This window comes from Colletotrichum tamarilloi, assembly GCF_030869305.1.
Source record: "Colletotrichum tamarilloi strain Tom-12 chromosome Unknown Scaffold_212.1, whole genome shotgun sequence".
NCBI lineage: Eukaryota > Fungi > Ascomycota > Sordariomycetes > Glomerellales > Glomerellaceae > Colletotrichum > Colletotrichum tamarilloi.
Window position 1 is genome coordinate 1 of NW_026849596.1, and position 17,712 is coordinate 17,712.

General features: G+C 53.8%; 6 protein-coding genes across 6 annotated transcripts; 3 read left to right on the plus strand and 3 right to left on the minus strand.

The window, feature by feature from the left end:
• Positions 1–1,887: 1,887 nt before the first annotated feature.
• CTAM01_16316 (uncharacterized protein) lies at positions 1,888–3,379 on the plus strand (the record flags this gene model as incomplete). The annotated part of the gene is made up of 2 exons (XM_060532309.1): positions 1,888–2,433; positions 2,489–3,379. 2 exons carry the CDS (start codon positions 1,888–1,890, stop codon positions 3,377–3,379), a joined length of 1,437 nt encoding a protein of 478 aa, XP_060373100.1.
• Positions 3,380–4,055: 676 nt separating this feature from the next.
• CTAM01_16317 (tetratricopeptide) lies at positions 4,056–5,331 on the plus strand (the record flags this gene model as incomplete). The annotated part of the gene is made up of 3 exons (XM_060532310.1): positions 4,056–4,058; positions 4,148–5,181; positions 5,235–5,331. The coding sequence occupies 3 exons, from the start codon at positions 4,056–4,058 to the stop codon at positions 5,329–5,331; spliced, it is 1,134 nt and encodes a 377-aa protein (XP_060373101.1).
• A 584-nt stretch (positions 5,332–5,915) lies between these two features.
• On the minus strand, positions 5,916–9,791 carry CTAM01_16318 (ABC transporter; the record flags this gene model as incomplete). Its single annotated transcript, XM_060532311.1, has 5 exons — positions 5,916–6,872; positions 6,926–7,244; positions 7,335–7,505; positions 7,555–8,966; positions 9,036–9,791. The coding sequence occupies 5 exons, from the start codon at positions 9,789–9,791 to the stop codon at positions 5,916–5,918; spliced, it is 3,615 nt and encodes a 1,204-aa protein (XP_060373102.1).
• Positions 9,792–12,791: 3,000 nt separating this feature from the next.
• Positions 12,792–13,067, plus strand: CTAM01_16319 (uncharacterized protein; the record flags this gene model as incomplete). The annotated part of the gene is made up of 1 exon (XM_060532312.1): positions 12,792–13,067. One exon carries the CDS (start codon positions 12,792–12,794, stop codon positions 13,065–13,067), a length of 276 nt encoding a protein of 91 aa, XP_060373103.1.
• A 3,284-nt stretch (positions 13,068–16,351) lies between these two features.
• On the minus strand, positions 16,352–16,459 carry CTAM01_16320 (uncharacterized protein; the record flags this gene model as incomplete). Its single annotated transcript, XM_060532313.1, has 1 exon — positions 16,352–16,459. One exon carries the CDS (start codon positions 16,457–16,459, stop codon positions 16,352–16,354), a length of 108 nt encoding a protein of 35 aa, XP_060373104.1.
• A 285-nt stretch (positions 16,460–16,744) lies between these two features.
• Positions 16,745–17,381, minus strand: CTAM01_16321 (uncharacterized protein; the record flags this gene model as incomplete). Its single annotated transcript, XM_060532314.1, has 3 exons — positions 16,745–17,014; positions 17,085–17,158; positions 17,219–17,381. 3 exons carry the CDS (start codon positions 17,379–17,381, stop codon positions 16,745–16,747), a joined length of 507 nt encoding a protein of 168 aa, XP_060373105.1.
• Between the last annotated feature and the right edge of the window lie 331 nt (positions 17,382–17,712).

Sequence of the window (17,712 nt, forward strand, 5' to 3'; positions counted from 1 at the left end):
CGATCCCAATACGAAGTTCGCGAACATCAGGGATATCCATCGGGCTCAAATCGAAGCGGGTGAAAAGGAGGTTATCACGGCTGAATCCAGCGACTCTGAATGCCCTAGTGAGGCTGGCAGCTGTATTGTAGTGGGTGTGGTTGAGGATCAATAGTTAATAGTAATGAGGAGGTTGGGTTGTGATCCCATCGTTTTTGTGGTGCCAGAAACAGGGGGGTGCCAGGAAGTGGGTATGTTGACTTACTGCTATCTAAAACACTCCTGATGATATGCCCGTCGCCGAAGAAAGGAGGTAAGGAGACCGATTGCGTTCGAATACTATGTGGGATGAAGAAACCAGAGCAAGGAGTATGGAGAGATGAGAGGAAGAGGGAAGCCACGAAATATACCAAATATTAAACATATGCCTGAATTTTGGGATCGAGTCAATGGCATGGGCTGATGAGATCTACACAATGATCATCGGAGTTGAAGGGGGACAGCCCCTCCATGTTGGTCTTTCTTATACGACACAAAGATCTTCGACTCTAAGTGAACACGGACAAATAGGAGCAATTTATAACCGAGCACAGATGGGAACAGCTCTGAGTTTCGTGGACGTTTCTTTGACCATAGGCTCACTATACACTGATAACATCCGCCTATTGACTGAGATATACGGAACGTTACAGGCAAATGTACTAGATGAAACCAAGGCTGGACTAGGTATGGATTTCATATTCCAACTGACCTTATGGCAGTTACTCAAGAACGCCTCAGGGAATTATGGGAAGACAATACCGATACTCGAGTCCGAAGATCATGATCGAATACGGAAAGCGCCATTCGGCAAGCCTCTCTTCCCTTACCGATAGCCATGAAAAGCCCAATGATCTAGTGGTTTCCGCGTGTCCAGGAGCAGTCAACAGGAGCTTTATACGGTACTCTGCGTAAATCCCCTGGGTATTATGGCTTAGATGGTCAACACGACCGTTGTACGCACCATTGAACCGGATGCGAACATTCGCTTGACAAGTCTGAGCTTGGGTAAGAGGCGCGGGGGAAGACGTAGACCGATGACTATGTATTTCAGGATCATAAGAGCACGTGGATGAGGAAAAGTTTGATGAAATTGTCTGGAAGGAAACGTAGGAGTTGGTATTGCGCGTCAATGATCACGGTTTTGTGCTGTTGGCCGAATTTTGAATGAGTCCGTATGAGGAGAAAATATTATTTCCCCAAGTATTAGTCACGGCGATATACCTACCCAAGCAACTACAGAATCTCTTAGACGCTCGATTTTGTTAGCATGAATTCGAAACAATGACGGCCTGCTTGTGACTCCCTATAAAAGAGATTCATGGTGGGAAGGTTTGGTTTCGCCTTCAACGAGTTGTAGATCGCATAACTGATACCTTCCGTCCAGTTGTGCCGTCACGGAGATGCTGACTCAGCTGCACAGCCACAGAACCGACACAGAAGCTAGAGGGACATAGCTTGTCAAGCCACATGACCTCGAGCACCTTAACTCCCGAGGGCTCCACCCTGCGCCTCGGCTCACCATGGATTTCCACTGGCGGTTGATCGGACGTTTGGGGCGGTTGATGTCACACCCGTTTAAGCTTGACCAGTTACTGACGGACAATCAGGCTGTTCACAACCACCTCACGATAGTTCACATTTCAGCATCGCTTCCCTACACCTTCGCGATACCAAACCATAGATTTTCATTGCAATCCTTACCATGCGATAGAAGCACACACCTTCCCACTTCTGCGAACCTTGTTGCGCCGTGGGCTCAAGAGCTCCCGCACACGATATACCCTCACTCTCCTCCGCACCTCCCACCCCCGAACCTCAACAAACCGACCACCTCTACCTTGAGCACCTTCGCGCCAGTTACCCAGCATGACCGACACGATACCTTCGCTTCAGACCGGGCTTCAAGATGGCGAGCGCCGCTGCTTCATCTGCCTCATGGACGAGAACGAGTCCGGCGCCTCCGAGTCCGCCTGGGTCGACCCGTGCCCCTGCACCCTCGAAGGCCACCAAGACTGCATGATCCAGTGGGTCACGGAGCTGGAGCGCGAGGGCAAGGAGATCCTCTGCCCGGTTTGCAAGGCCAAGATAAACATTGACGAGCCCTACGACCCGGCGCTCGCGCTCAGCAACCAGATCTACAAGTCCTTCAGCAGGGTGTCGCCGGGCCTGATCCTCGGCGGGATCGGCGCGGGCACATGGGTCAGCTTGGCCATGTACGGCAACATTGCGGTGCGGGTGTTTGCGGGCCCCGAGGCGACGTACCGCTTCTTCTTCAACGACAGGAACCCCAGAGGCGTGCCTATGGTCAACTGGATCCACGTCGCGATCCTGCCGACCATCGCGCCCGCCCTGGTTCTGGGCTCATCGGTCCCTATTCTGGGCAATGTCTTCTTCATGCCCGTCGCCGCGCTGGTAAGCTTACCTTTCTTTATACTCATTCCTCGCGGGCCTGACTGACATGATCTAGTACGGCGTATTCCACATGGCCAAGGACGACCACTTCTTCTCCTGGCCCCCGTCCCCTCAACTCGCGGCAGCCTGCTTCCCGTACATTAGAGCTGTATACAATAACCTGTGGCACGAGTTCGTCTGCCCGTACGAGAAGAGGTGGGAGCGCATAATTGCCGGACTGCCCGAGCCCGCACCTCAGGCGAACAACATACAGAACGGCAACCGCCGCCGCCGCGGTAGGAACAACGAGGGCGGCAACGAAGCTGCTAGAAACGTCGGGTTGGTGGGAGGGTTGATCGATGCGGCTATCGATATGCTGGACATCCCCGACGTGGAGATGGAGGTTGAGCTGGAAGAAGTGGAGATGGGACAGGACCATGATATGGTCAACCTCGAGATTCTCGTCGAGGAGATCGAGGAGGCACATGCAGCGGAGCAAGATAATGACGCCGGGGATATCGCTGCCGCCCTCCCTGCCCAGTTGCCTCAGCCAGGTAACGAACCACAGCAAGCACCGATCGTGGCACCGCAACAACCAGCAGCCCAGCCGGCGCCAGCAGCTCCACGCCAGCGTGGCATTCAGGCCAGCCTCAAGGACGTCACAAACGCAATCGTGAGCACACTCCTGCTACCAGTCTTCTCCGCCGCTATGGGCGAGGTTATCCGTTTGGCGCTACCAAAGCACTGGACATCTCCTGCGGGTACCTTTGGTCGGTTCAAGATCCGAACAGGTCTTCTCCAGGAGCAATGGGGCCGGAACCTTGTCGGAGGCTGCATGTACGTGGTAATCCGCGACGTGTTTCGGCTCTACACCAAGTACCGCCTCGCGAAGAACAAGCCCCTCCGCAAGATTCGCAACGTGGATAGGCGGAGGAACCAGACCTCTTCCATTTCTCCCGCCGCTTAGGGAATGTTGAGATGAGAAATCAAACATATTTAACAGCGACAGTACACACCTGCATATCAAACGGCGTTGGCGGATAGGATAGGATGATTGCATATCTCTTTTGCTTTAGTACTGACCTGTATGATTAGATGTCGTTCAGCATGGCGAGACGTATCTCATCTCTACGGCCTCTGTTTGACAGTAATGAATCAGTCTGATTAAGGTATTGATCTGTTATCGTGCGGTCAATAGTGATGAACATAGATATTATGTGCATTTAACTGTATACCTGCATGATCGCATGAAATTGAAGCCAAGAGGAAATGCGTCTGTCCCATTCAGCGGGGTAACCGGTACGTTCCTCCAGGCTCTTCCCCTCCAAGGCTCCAACGCCGCCGCCGCTTGACGCCCACCCGCCCAGTCCCCCCCACCTTCACCGCGGCTGCGCTGGAACCTTCCAGCCAAACAGCTGTACCGACCGGGCGAAAAGAGAACGTGGGGAGTGACGCGGGCAAGCCAAGCAGCCGCAAAGCCCAACCCGCCAGCCATCGTAACAAAGGAGGACGATCCCCCAAAAAACCAACAACACAACATCCAAGCTCCCCACCATCTTACAACACCTCTTGATACCCCCATCCTCGTGTCGGCCTCCCTCTATTCGATTATATACACATCCACAAGTTCATACATCGTCAAAATGGTTAGCAACCCGTCCCGATCCCCCTTGCCCAGGGACAGACAGCCAAGAGAAGAATACGATCATGAGCTAACATTTTACCCCTCCTCCAGGCGACAGTAACCTCCAAACAGCGCCTCGCCGTCGCAATCTGCGAATTCCTCTCCACCTCGGTCAATGACGGCACCCTCCCCGCCGACGACAAGGATTCCATCGACGTCGCAATCCAGTGCATCGCAGACTCCTTCAAGGTCGACCCCACCGACAAGAAAATCCTCGCAGAGGCCGTCGGCGCCCAGAACCTCTACCAAGTCTACTCCGTCTACGAGAAGCTCAAGAACGCCTCCACCCCCGCGGCGGCAGCGGGCGCCTCCGCCGGCGCAGCAGCAGCAGGCGCGGCCGACGCCGCCGCCTCGGCCTCCAAGACGGTGACCGAAGAAGATAAGAAGGAGGCCGACGCCCTCAAGTCAAAGGGCAACGCCGCAATGGCCTCAAAGGACTACCCCTCCGCCATCGCCCTCTACACCCAGGCCCTGGCCCTGAACCCCGGCAACGCCGTCTTCCTCTCCAACCGCGCGGCCGCCCACTCCGCCGCAAAGGACCACGAATCCGCCAAGGCAGACGCCGAGGCCGCCGTCGCCGTCGACCCGGCCTACACGAAAGCCTGGTCCCGCCTCGGTCTCGCCCGCTTCGCCCTCGGCGACGCAAAGGGAGCAATGGAAGCCTACGGAAAGGGCATCGAGTTCGAGGGTTCCGGCGGCAGCGAGGCCATGAAGAAGGGCTTCGAGACGGCCAAGCGACGTGTCGAGGAGATGTCGGTCGAGGAACGCGACCTGCCCCGCCAGTCACCCGGTGTCGGTGGCGGCATGGGCGGTGGCGCGGGCGGTATGCCCGACCTGAGCAGTCTGGCGAGCATGCTCGGCGGAGGCGGCGGAGCTGGCGGTGGTGCCGGAGGCATGCCCGATTTCAGCCAGATCATGAACAACCCCATGTTCGCGAGCATGGCCCAGAACCTGATGAGCAACCCCGACATGATGAACAACCTCATGAGCAACCCTCGCCTGCGCGAGATGGCTGACCGCTTCGGTGGCGGTGGCGGTATGCCTGACCTGAACTCTCTCATGTCCGATCCCAACATTGCCGACATGTAAGTGGTCTACCTGTGACAATAGCATAGAAGTCAGTCCTAACTCTTTCTAGGGCACGCAACATGATGGGTGGTGGAGGTGCACCGGGCGGTGCTCCCGGAGGAGGCGCTGGTGCTGGTGCTGGTGCTGGCCGTGGAGGCTCGGCCTAAAGCGTCGTTTCAAGAACTCATACTTGAAAGAACGTTGCCGTTGGAGAAACCAGGAAACACAGTCGAAAACCACTCCGACTTACTACTAGAATTACCCTCACAATAACGTGCACAAAACTCCTGTGCATGAATAGAACACCATTTAACGGACCCATGAGACGAGTCTCCTTGACCAAGGTTGAAGGACGTTTTTGACCATCGGCGGCAAAGTATTGTTTAGATAACTGAGCATGTTGGCCAAGCTATCGACCCTTCTTATCCATACATTCAGTCTAATCTAAGCTCAAGTATCCCCCAGTCTGTTCTAAAGCTTTTGCCCACCAATTCTAATGAAGCTGGTTCTTCGCCAATTTTGGGTTGCTTTTGATGCGTAACACAATACTCTCATGATATGAAATGTAGCCCCCCCTGTGTCTTTTTAGACAAGCCAGCTTGCGCTGACGCCATTCTCTAAACAATACCGTAGAAAGCGGCACCTAACAAGCCGTTTGTTGGGCCAAGAATAGTACATTGGACCAGTGCCAACTCGAACAAAAGAAATCTGATAATGTGCGGCGCAGCACTCATTGAGAAGCTGTTGAAAGCTAATGATGAGCGCCCTGATCGGGGGGTTTCGCATGGCCATGGCGACCACGCCCACGGCCTCCGCCTCGGTTGTATCGCTTTCTCTGACCACGATTGTTGTTGGGCTGCTGAGAATCTCGAGCGAGCGAGGATGCAGTTGAGTTAGACTGCGTGACCTCCTTGAGAGGAGATGATGACGTCGTTGATTTGGTTGTAACCGGACCGTGAGATCCCTCAGGCACATTCTCCTTGTGGCGACAGACAGGAGTGCTAGTCAAGCCGGGTGTCGGCAGCTTGTCGTTGATCAAGTCTTTGGATACGATGATGGTCATTGGGGAAGCACGAGTCTCCTGGCCCGGTGTGACGGCCTTCAACTTCAAGACCGGTGCAGATACATGGCGTACCTCCTGCAGCCGATTAGTTTCTCGCTCGGCTATGGATGGCTGTGAGGATCTTACAGCAATGACTCCATCAGCATCATCGCCACTTTGGTCCATCGCATCAGTATCGCCACAAGCTTGTCCATTGGAATCGCTCATGGCGTTGTAGCGACGGGCAGTGGGGTGAGGGGTTCTGAATAGGGGAGGCTCAAGCTTGATGACAGTGTCCACCGAGTCGTTGTCAGAGTCTTGTACCCTACTGTCGTGTCGAGCACCTAACGCCATACCGCGGTCAGGAATCTTTTCCTCGGAGCTATCATACACCATGAAGGGAACCTTACCAGAAAGAAAGCTTACTTGAGCGCGGCTGCCGGCAGAAATGGTCGTGGTGTCAACGGTGGATCGAGGGGAGGAATCGTCATCCGAAGAAGTCGCGCTCGCCCAATTCAAAACCCGCTTGGGAGTCTGTCGAATGGGCGAGACATGTGGCTTCGCGGAATTTGTGATGGGCTGGCGAGTGGGGGATGGAAAAGAAATTTTGGTGATGGGGGTCGACTTGGGCGTGAATTCGGGTGCAACGGGGTTCAATCGAGATCCCTACACAATTAGTGGTTAGAATCTGCCAAAGACGAATCTTCAGCTGACTCTACCTCTTTCTTGTGATTACCGGGAGTCTGAACAGCCTCGTTTCCCTTGCTCGCCTGAGTCGGTGTCGTGTGGGTGTCCTCAGACGCAGAAGCATCTATCTCCGATGTGCCATCGAGCGTGGACTCGTCGGTGTCACTTGCAGACGACTTCTTGTTGATGGCGGAATCGTCATCCTTGGGCTTCAGGAAGGTTTGCTTAGACCATAGGTCTGCGTACCTTCCCTGAGCGGTAACGAGGTCGGCATGATTGCCCTGCTCGACAACCTCACCATCCTCGATGACAACAATGCGATCGGCGTTCATAATGGTTGAAAGTCGATGACTGTGTCTGGTTAGCACATGGACCCGGTAGCTCAGTGGCACCGTGGCAAGGATGTGAACAATAGAGGCATGAAGAAAACGGAATACATACGCGACAATGAATGTGGTTCGTCCCTTGCAGAGCTGCATGAATGACTGCTGGATCTTCTGCTCTGTGTCGGTGTCCACTGAACTTGTCGCTTCGTCCAGAAGCACAATCTCGGGCTGCTTGAGAATTGCCCGGGCAATAGCAACACGCTGCAGCTCGCCGCCGGAAAGTTTGCTGGTTTTGGTCAGCTACTAGTCTGTTCGCAGACACTGGGATTACTCACATTCCCCTCTCACCAACTCGCGTGTTGTACGCATCGGTGAAAGTCATGATCTTATCATGAATGCAAGCAGCCTTGCAAGCTTCAAAGACCTCATCGTCAGAAGCGGTGATTCTCGCATACCGAATGTTGCTAATGATCGTGTCGTCGAAGAGCACAGGATTCTGGGGCACCAAGCCAATGCGGTCACGGAGGCTGTGCAAGTCAACGTCACGCACATCCTGCCCATCAATCAAGATGGATCCCTCGCTGGCGTCGTAGAAACGGTTGAGTAGCTTCAACATGGTGGACTTGCCGGCACCAGTAGCACCAACAAAGGCCACCGTCTGGCCGCCGGGAACAGAAAGAGAGATGCTGTTGATGATCTTCTTCTTGGAATCATAGGTGAAGCTCACATCGTTGAACTCGACGTTGCCACCAATAAGCTTCAGGGGACGGGCCCCCTTCTTGTTCACGATTGTTGGCTCCTTCTTCATGATGTCCAACAGTCGCTCGGCATCAATCAAATCGCTTCCAATCTTCTTCCCGAGGCTGGCCATGAACCGCAGTGGAGACGTGAGTTGAGCCCAGTACATCAGGAGCATTGTCAAGTCACCAGGGGTGGCCTTGCTATTTTTGATCCTGTACACAGCCAGAATCGCGCCGGCCAACAGACCACAGAGAAGAACCAAAGACTGGAATGCTTGCGCAGTAAACCACCCGAGACGTACACGCTTAGTCCAGTTGATGCGGGTGTGAATTGCGTTAGAGTAGCGCACATCTTCATATGTCGTCTGATTGAAGGATGCGACCGTATGCCAACCCGTGATTCCAGTCTGGCGTACGTAGTGCTCGGCGTACTGGGCGTTCACGTGGGCCCGTCTGCGTTCCTTCATCACAGCAATCATCTTCGTAGCGATGAACAAGAAAAGTGTGCTGGTCGCCAGGGTGATGAGACCTTCATAAGGCCCCAAGATAACCGAGAGGTAAACAATGGCAACAACCAGGTCGATCAGCATGGGAAGAGCTTGAAAACAGATAGACTCCAGGAGATCGGAAACACTTGACCCGCCATACATGGCCAGGCTGATGTCAGATGTGCTCTTCGAATCGTGGAAGTCGGCTGAGAGGTTCAAAATGTGTCGGTAAGCTGCTGTGCTCAGAGCCCCATCGGCGTAGACCTCAAGAGGCAGGTAGAGCCATTCTCGCAGAAACTCAATACCAGCGTCAGAAGCAGCGATTCTGAGCAGACCGTAGATCGCAACTCCGTACCAAGCGCTGCTGAAGTTCTTGTCTTTGAGCTCATCGACGATGATACCGAATTGACGCGGGATCAAGAGGTTGAGAGCGTTGCCGGCGAGCAGACAGAGTCCAACAAGGACAAGGCGTAATTGCAGGGATTTCTGTCCGACAGGCCAGATATAGGGGAACAAAATCTAGACTGGTGTCAGGCAAGTTCCGTATATCAGGGGTGGTTGAAGGGACGAGAAGAATCCAAAACTTACGCCGAAACCCTTAATGTACGTTAGCCAATTACCCTCTTCCTGAAGGCGCTTCTCCATCTCCTCCTGTGCCTTTCGCTGGCGTTCTGCCCAGTACGACTCTGGTGGATCACTTGTCGTTCCGTACGTAGAAGTAGAGCTCTGGCTCCCGTTTCCTGAGCTGCTCAATCGCGACTTTGGGTCATCTTGGCCGAGAAGAGACTGCCGTTCTTCGTCTGTCGATTCTTCCTGGCTAGCTCGGATACGCTGAACAACGTAGATGGAGACAATGGTAAGAAGTAGATAGTAGCGAAGACCAGCAAAGACAAGGTGAGCGATGCGGCAGTGCTCGAAAGTGCTGGAGCGTCTGATAATGAGATCTGGCACTCCAATCATGGGCTCAAAAACCAAGGAAATGAGCCACGAGCCCCAGTACGGTGTCCACACAGGGTGTTCTGTGTCGGAAAGAAAGGCCAATTGAGTACCAAAGACAAGAATGCAGGACAGCAAGCCAATAACCTCATGCTCCTGACCAATCCATTCTTGAAGGATGATGGACTGAATGGCAATGACGGCAATCTGGGCGACGTAGGTAAGGACAAAGGCAACGATAAGGTTGAGGATCCATGACCGAGGGATGAACTCTTTGCCTGGGTTATTGGCTGCCCGCAAAGTCTGAAGAGTGCACACAGCAACGGCAGAAGCAATTGCAAAATAGGTGAAGGCCAATGCCGGATAGAGGTAGTGGAGGCTATCGAGAAGCTCTTCGAGGGACGCCATTGCGGCAGATGGTGTTGAGGACGTGTGGAGCAGCCGTAGATCCGCAGGACGACCGAATACTGACTAGAGAGAGCTTGAGGGGGTGGACGGATTAGGTAGTTGATGGATTCACCAAAAATCGAGAGGCGGCTAGCTGTTGTTCCCGACAAATGAAAGTTGAAGAGATTGCGAGATGCTGGGGGGAGAGACAAGTGACGGGTGTATGATGAGAGGGATACCAGGGGAGCTTTGGCCAGGGATGGATGGATGGAGCTGTGGGTGATCTGATGTCCAGACCTCTGGGGAGCGTGCCTCAACAGGGATGGTGCAAGACGGGGAAGACGGAAAGGGCTGCCTGCTAGACGGAGTTCTGTTTCGTTTCCTTCCCAAAGTTTTAGTTTTCTATCCAGCGAAGAGGCTGCTGCTTGCAGGAGGAAGTGAGCTCAGGAAACAGGGGTGACGATGGAAGAGGAGTGCGTCGTCGTGCGTAGGGTGGACCTGTGCGGGCAGAAGTGCGTTTCGATGGTTGCTTCCAGGTGAAGTTTAGAATTAAGTTGGCGATGGAGAGGTAGGGTGGATGATGCAAGCCGGCAGGAGACCGAATGATGCAAGTCGAAGCAAGATCTAGATTGCCTTATTTTCGTCTCTAGAAAGACAGTTCAAAAGGTAACGGTGGAAAAGAGAAAGCTTGAAGAAGTGAGGTAGGTGCCGAATGTCGATATTAAAGAGTCACCACCGCGTTCCGGGGACGTGTTTGCTGCAGGTGCTTGGGAAGGAGCAGGTACCCGATCCCAGCCAGGTTCGGTGGGAAAGGGGAAAGACCGTAGGACTATCCGTAAAGTACAGGACGACAGGATAAAGAGAAAGGGGGTGGACCAAGGTAAGGTAAGGTCCCTTGCCTTATGGGAACCTAGGATCAAGAAAGTGCAAGTGCAATACCTATGATTGAACCTTCTTCTTGTTCTTTGCAGTTCCAGGCGTGCAGGTGTGCCAGGTTCCTTCTGTTGGTGTGAGAGAATGTAGATGCGTGCCGGGTGCGTCGAGTTGATGCAAGGCAGCTGAGCACTGTCGTCTAAGCGGAGGGAACGTGAATCAACTGCTCCAGCTGGGGCGAGAACGTCTCAGAAAGAGGGAGGAACTAACTGGCTGGTAACTGCAGGGTTCAGGTACCAGATCGTCTCTTTCCCTTTTTCGGTTCACCGTTTTGGTGAGGAAGGGCTCCGTGAAGTTTGAAGGTAAGAAGGCAAGGTAGGTACTTTCGCAGAAGAGGGAAACAGCTTTGGGCTCAGCAGTCTGGTGCACACCTTCCTCTACACCTTCGGTCTGTTGGTAAAAGGAAGGTAACGTGTAGTCAAGGTACCTTGCAGAAAGGGCAGGAACTGGGAAGCGTATCTGTGGAAACTTGAAGGGCAGGCACAGAGTCGTTGTACGTCAGCCAGTCGGCTCCTTCCTCTCCCTGAAACCTGCACAGGCAAGGCAGGTAGGTACCTCGAAAATTCTCTCCCGAGATGTAATGGCCCAGCCAAGTCGCGCAGGCGTGGGGGGAATTGGCGGGGGAAATGGGCAAATGCGTGATGCAAATCTCCAAGCAACACACTCAGGTCTCTCCCGTAGTTTATTTGCTGCTCGCCGTGCGTTGGTGCTCAGTAAGCTAAGGTAACAGTTGGCGCTGGGTGCTGAGGTGCTGTTCCTGTTGCTGACACTGCCGCTGCTGCTTGCTGAGAGCTTGCAAGATGCTTGTGTGGCGGCCGGAGCCGAAAATCGAGCAGAGTCTTTCGTGTAACACCAAACTGGACACGACACTCCCAAACCCGGGATGACAGGGACAGGGACGACGCGTCTCCAACTCTGCAGGAACTTCTCCTTGAGTCTCGCTCCCTCGTCTCAATTCGCCTCTTTCTTGTCGTCTATTTTGCGTTGCCTCAAACCTAAGGCAATTTATGCTGGAACTCCGGACGGTCTTGTCCACAGGCTTCTCTGGTCGTCTCACTCTGTGCCGTTTGACAAGCCGCCACCAAGGACAACGAAGAACGACCTTGGACAGCTATGCAATCGAGCTCGAGTACGCTGCGATATAGGATTGTGACCCTTCTGAATTTAGTCGAATGCCGGAGGTGGTAGAGCTTTCGCTGGCTGAAGACGAAGCACAGAAGTGACGGAGACAATAAGAGAACGAAGGTCTCGAGGGCAGAAGTTCGTGTTACCAAGCGCGGTGCTACGCTTCTCAGACCCCGGTCACCGTGTGTCCGTGACAGGCGAGATACCCGGCAATCAATTACACGCTGTCGATATCGCTGTAGCCTCCCGGTTGATGTTTGTTTCACTGGCTGATGATGGGTTTGTCGCTGATGTCGTTTGGCTTGATGCTGTCCAATGTCTAATGAATGAAAGAGAACAGGTAACGAATGAACACAGACGCTTTGCCTCGCGTGCGACCAGCTCGATAGTAGATATTTAGATCAACTGTTGAGGTCTCTGTCTTGACTCAGATACCCATCAAGGTTCCAGATGTTGCAAACACCTGGAATGAGACGCAAGAAAGGGGTGGATACACCAAGCTCCAGATGCCCAGGCCAACGAACCGGTTGGTTTGCTTGTCCAACCTTCGCACCCTGTCACGACCTGTCTGTCTGTTTCTCAACGCCGGCCAGGTGATGCCCCAAGCAACAACGAGACCGGTGTAGTGCGCTGGAAACGGCTTCACTCGTGCAAGCCAGCGTCGAATGATGGCGCGAGCGTATTCGCGGATCCGTGGGGATTTCGAAGGAAATGGGCCCCAGCTCAGCATCATTTCTTGCGGACGGGAGTTGCGGATCTTTAAACCATGTCGACTGCTCCGCCTGCCTCGGCCCATGATGCCTGGAGAGGCTCCCACCAATATCATGCACATTTGTTGCACAAGCCGCATTCCTAATTCATCATCTTCACTCACCGGACGGGTTGCCTGGATTCATAAGCAAGAGGCGACGGCGAGCCCTGAAGGCTCCAGTCCTGACAAGAGCGCTTCGTATCTGACAGTCAATGGCGCTCGCCGAATCGCTGGCCATCGTATTCACAGCCATGGGGCGCAAGGAACTCCGGCAAAGTCGCCATCCAGTTATGTCTGCTTTTCCACCGGCTACGCAGCGGACTTCGCTCTGGCCGACGGCATTCCCAGTCAAACGGATGGATGTGGCATCCGTCACCATGCCCATTGGCTTTCACACGAGAGTCACGAGATTACAAGTTGCTTCTCCTTCCATGCAATGCGATATCTCATCTGACTCACAAGGCTACGGCTCGGCCGACGCTGCTTGAGTGAGTGTGGTTGTTCCGAACTTGGTGACGAGATGGATGCGTCGTTCTGCGTTCAGCAAACCGTAATAGAGACCTTGCATGTTCTTGTGCACCATCACACAGGAGGACCCCAAACGACGATTGGTGTGGGAATCCCGAATCCTGGATTACCAAGATCCCCAGGTTCTCCCAGACGTGCGTGCAGCCTGCATATGCAGCATGCACACGGCTAAGGTACTACTATGTACAGATAGTTAAGTCCCCAGCACAAAGCCTTGCTCTCGTGAGCATCTCCGGCTATTGGGAATCCTGTCTCGGTGACATGGCAGCACTCCCCAGGGGCACATTATCCAGATGCATCAGCAAATTTGGTCACGTCTCGCAGGTGCCTCATTTCTGCCTGCCTACGGATGCTTTCCTGCAGGTGGCACCATCACCAAGTCATCCGCTGATTTCTATCCAGGCAATGCAAGCCAAACATCTACCGACCTTTGATGTAAAGGCTATCCGGAGGCCTGAAAGAGCCGTAGCGCCTCAGCTCGGTGTTGACAACAACCTATCACGATTCTAGTCGGTAATCAATATCGAAAGCCACAGCACAGGGGGCAGAGCGGCTCGGATCCCCGGTGCTCGCTGAGCGCACGACCCACTGCCCCCTTGTTGATATGCAAGGCACTGCCTGTCACTCCCCATCGACGGAATACCTACCTCAAGCCTCAAGGTCCTCAACTGATCAGGAATGCACCTCAGATCGCCAACCAGCCAGTGTTACCGTTGGCAACTTTGTTTGACTGGTTCGAGACCGCTAGCACCGCTTGTCAGGCTAAGGTGAACTATGTAAAATGAGTCTATGAATGGTAAATTACTGCGCACTTCCCACCATTAGCCAATCGTCTCCATGATGCTTACACACGGTACGTACCGCGCTGTTGGAGCTCACCATTCCGTAGTGCTTCGGAGCTTGAGCCTGGCGTCCGGATAGCTTCCGCCATCCCGCTGACAGCACGTCCCGGCCCCCAAATATCAACCTTCACCAGAACAACCGTCCGCGTTGCAAAAACGTTGTGGCTGGCACTGGCAACCAACTTGTCGGGCGGTTTCTCGACGCCATGCTTTTTGCAGTCGTTGGACGGTAGACCTGGCCTGGCCATCCATCTCTCGACCGTCCATCCCGGGTATTGGATCTGAGCTGTCTCACCGCTTGTGATCTCTTGGTGGTATGAAAAGCAATATCTCGCATTACCCCTGGCAGGATTGCATGGGCATCCTGCTGCACCTTTGCTTACTAGCGCCCCATCTCCAGCGACATGTTGGGGTTTGATGAGCCCAATCTGGATTCTCCTAAACTGGGCATTCAATTTTCTGCGTCCATGTAGCTAGCCACCGAGACCTAGTTGCCGAGGCAGAAATTCAACGTTGTTTGACATTTGCAGGCCAACACCACATTTCCAGATAGACACATTCGCAACCCAGACTTGACCGGAAGATGGATATTGCTCTCTTAAGTTCATTTCGCCGACAATCGCAAACTTCCTTCCTACTCATCAATCATAATGAGCACCGACCGTCAAACGTTCAGCGACTGCCACAGCTTCCTAGGCGCCTATTCTAGGCTCCGTTATTCAACTCCTGGCCGACAATGCTGGTCCCCAGTGGGGCACACAAACATTGACAAAAAAGCAGGCCGAGAGCCGATGGGCAAAAAAAGTATTTGATGTCAATCGCTGACGGGAATTGAGCCCGACGTGGCTGGAATGTGTTAGCTGCGAAGCTCATGCCTCGATGAGAGCTTGCAAGCACTTACGGGTCGAACCCACAACCTTGAGATTAAGAGTCTCACGCTCTACCGATTGAGCTAGCCGGGCGAACGGCTTCATGGTTGATGGACGAGGCGAAGACCGGGACTCGTCTTGTTGCGATGTGGTGGATTTGTCGTCCCCAACCCATCTTCGTGACGACGATGGTCGATGGGGGACCACTGATCAGTGAAGGCGCCCTTCCGTCGGAAACGATGTGCGGGAACCTGTGCGCAGGATCCATCCGCAGTTAACTCACTTCCTTTTCCTAGGGCTGAGGGTGTGGGCTAGGTGAGCTAGGTAAGCCAGATGTTTGAGACACCACATGCCAGCGTCGCACAGAGTGATGTGTGGCTGGATGTTTGATGACTGGCGTGGGAGAAATTCTACGAGGATCGTGTGATTTGAGTTTAGAAACCCGATAGCTCCTTGGGGATCTTGTGGTCGCTGCGGGAACGTGGCATCGGGGGCTGCCCTTTGCTTGGTCTAGCTTTGCAGCGTTTTGCTTTTGCAAGCCGTTTTCCAAGGGGGTTGGAAGAATTGTGTCTTGGTGTTCTTGATGGCGCGGCAAGAGAAGCCAAGCGGAAGGCCGAGGCTGGGCTGGGCTGTGCCAGGTGGGACTGCAGACCGATTCAAAAGCATCACCATCTGGGCGGTACCGCAAAGCGAGGCTCGCCGAGATATAAGGACTACAGTCCCTTAGAGATAGGGGCGTCTAGTGGCATCACGTTTCTCCGGATCTTACTCCGCTGATTGCAAGAAGGGACGAAGAGTACAGAATCACGACTAGGCAGAACAACATGGCAGCACGCGCTACGGAGAAGTAAGTGTGCCCAGGTAACGTCTTCTTGATGAAAGCCTTTAAAGCCATCTATGTATTGTGAAGAGTCCTGGTTTTCTTCCCTTGAAAACGAAAACGAAAACAAACGTGGGGTATGGTAGGTCCTGGTACCCTTTCCCTTGCCCTCCCTGCCCAAACGCGATATGCTGTCCGAGTCGTAAGAGACGTGAGGTGTCGAGGGTCATGTGAAACCGAGAGCCCATAGCATAACTTTTCCTCCTCGGGCTTTCCGTGTCGAAGTGATGAAGTCGAAAGAGTGGGGAAACCAGACGCGAGTTGTCGACAGGTGTATGTGAAGTCGTACTAGCGGTGCCGTGTTTAGGGGTATAATGAGGGTATGATCGTTCCTATCAGTCGTTTGCCAGACGTCCGTTATGATGTGACCGATTCCCATTCCCAAAGTTCCACTCAAGCCTCCTTCCTGTAACGAAATCCCATGAACCATCTGAAAAAGCTGAGTAAGTGGAAAAAGTCCTAAATGCAAACAAAAGGAAGACCGACGTGAAAGGTCGAATGGTGAGTGACGTCCTGATAGCGGTGCCGTATGTAGAGGTATGGCGATGGTGTGATCTTTCCCATCAGTCGTTTGCCAGACGTCTGTTGTGATATGACCAGTTCCCGAACTCCAAAGTTCCAGTTAAGCCTCCCCGAACCGAGTATCCCATGAATCAAAAGAAAAAGCCGAAAAGTCCTGAATGCAAACGAAGAGAAGATGGACGTGAAAGGTTGACGGGTGTAGGGGAACCGGATACGTGCTGCCGTAGGTAACGGAGCATGGTCTCGCTCCACCAGTCGTCATAGTGCCGTCCATTGTGATGTGATCAATCCCAACAAATCAACCAGCCTCCGGAAAACCACTGTCGTAACCATCCGAAGAGTCCCATCGCAGACCACAGGAAGAGCGAAATTGGCAAAACCTTGTCCTTGAAAGCGACCACAGTCAGAATCATCAATGGCTTCGCGTCGTGGTATCAGTCGGATGAGTTATGTCCCAAACCACCGAGAAACCAGCAATCCCCCCTCTGGGAAAGAAAGCTATGGTTCGCGATTCGTGACTGGATCTACCGGGGTGGCTCATAGACGCCAATGTCGGCAGGGAAGCCTGTGAACACGCTGTACGTGTTGTGGTGAGCCAAGGCGATCCGAAGATGCTCTTGGTAGGTAATCGGTCCGAAAACGGGACGAGAGCCGGGTGAGGGCGAGCGGCGCGGGTATGGGATGAGGGGTCCTGCTCCGGAGTTGCGGGCGCGGTCGATCTCCTCTTCGGTGAGGGGGGCAGGGGAGGGCAGACGGGTGCCGTAGGGCAGCTGGCGGAGGCGGCCGGCGGGGTCCTGGTTATATATGTGTTAGTATACCCTTTGCCAAAGAGAGGCTGGCGAGAAGGGGGGTACAAATACTCACGATCCAAGAGGGATCGGTGCCGATTCCACGGCGCGACCGAGTCGCCTGGGCGCTCATCTCTGCCGCGGAGAATCCTCCGGGGTGGGAGACAGTCCAGCGGCGAGGGCCTTCCTAGGGCTCTCGGCCAGCCAGACTGTCTCCCCAAGGCTCGTCGTCGGAGCCCTGGCCCCCACCTGAGGCGCGACGGGCCGCTTCTGCGCGCTTGAAAGCCGCGCTGCGGTCCGTCGCGGCCCCAGGTATGTCGATGGGGGCCGTCTTGGTGGTGGTGGTGGTGGGATTCTTGGAGGAGGAGGCCATCTTTATAGTTATAGTTGTCTAGAGTAGAGTAAAATAAGTGGTTAGTATTTCCCTTCTTCGGTTCGTTCGCTCGTATTCGTGGACGAATGTGATATAAGTGTGAAGAACTTACTGGTAGTAGAAGAAGTAATGGTGGAGGTGAGGAAAGAAAGAAAAGAGAGAGAAAAAGAAGAAGAAGAAGAGAAAGAGAAATGAAGGATCTCACCAAGGGAGGTAGAAAGGATATTCCAGACGTGGGGCCCTTGCGATAGCCTCATTAGGGCCTTGAACAAGAGCAGATCGCCTTTGCCCTACTGCGGCTTGACATAGGGCAGAGTGAAGATGCGGCTGA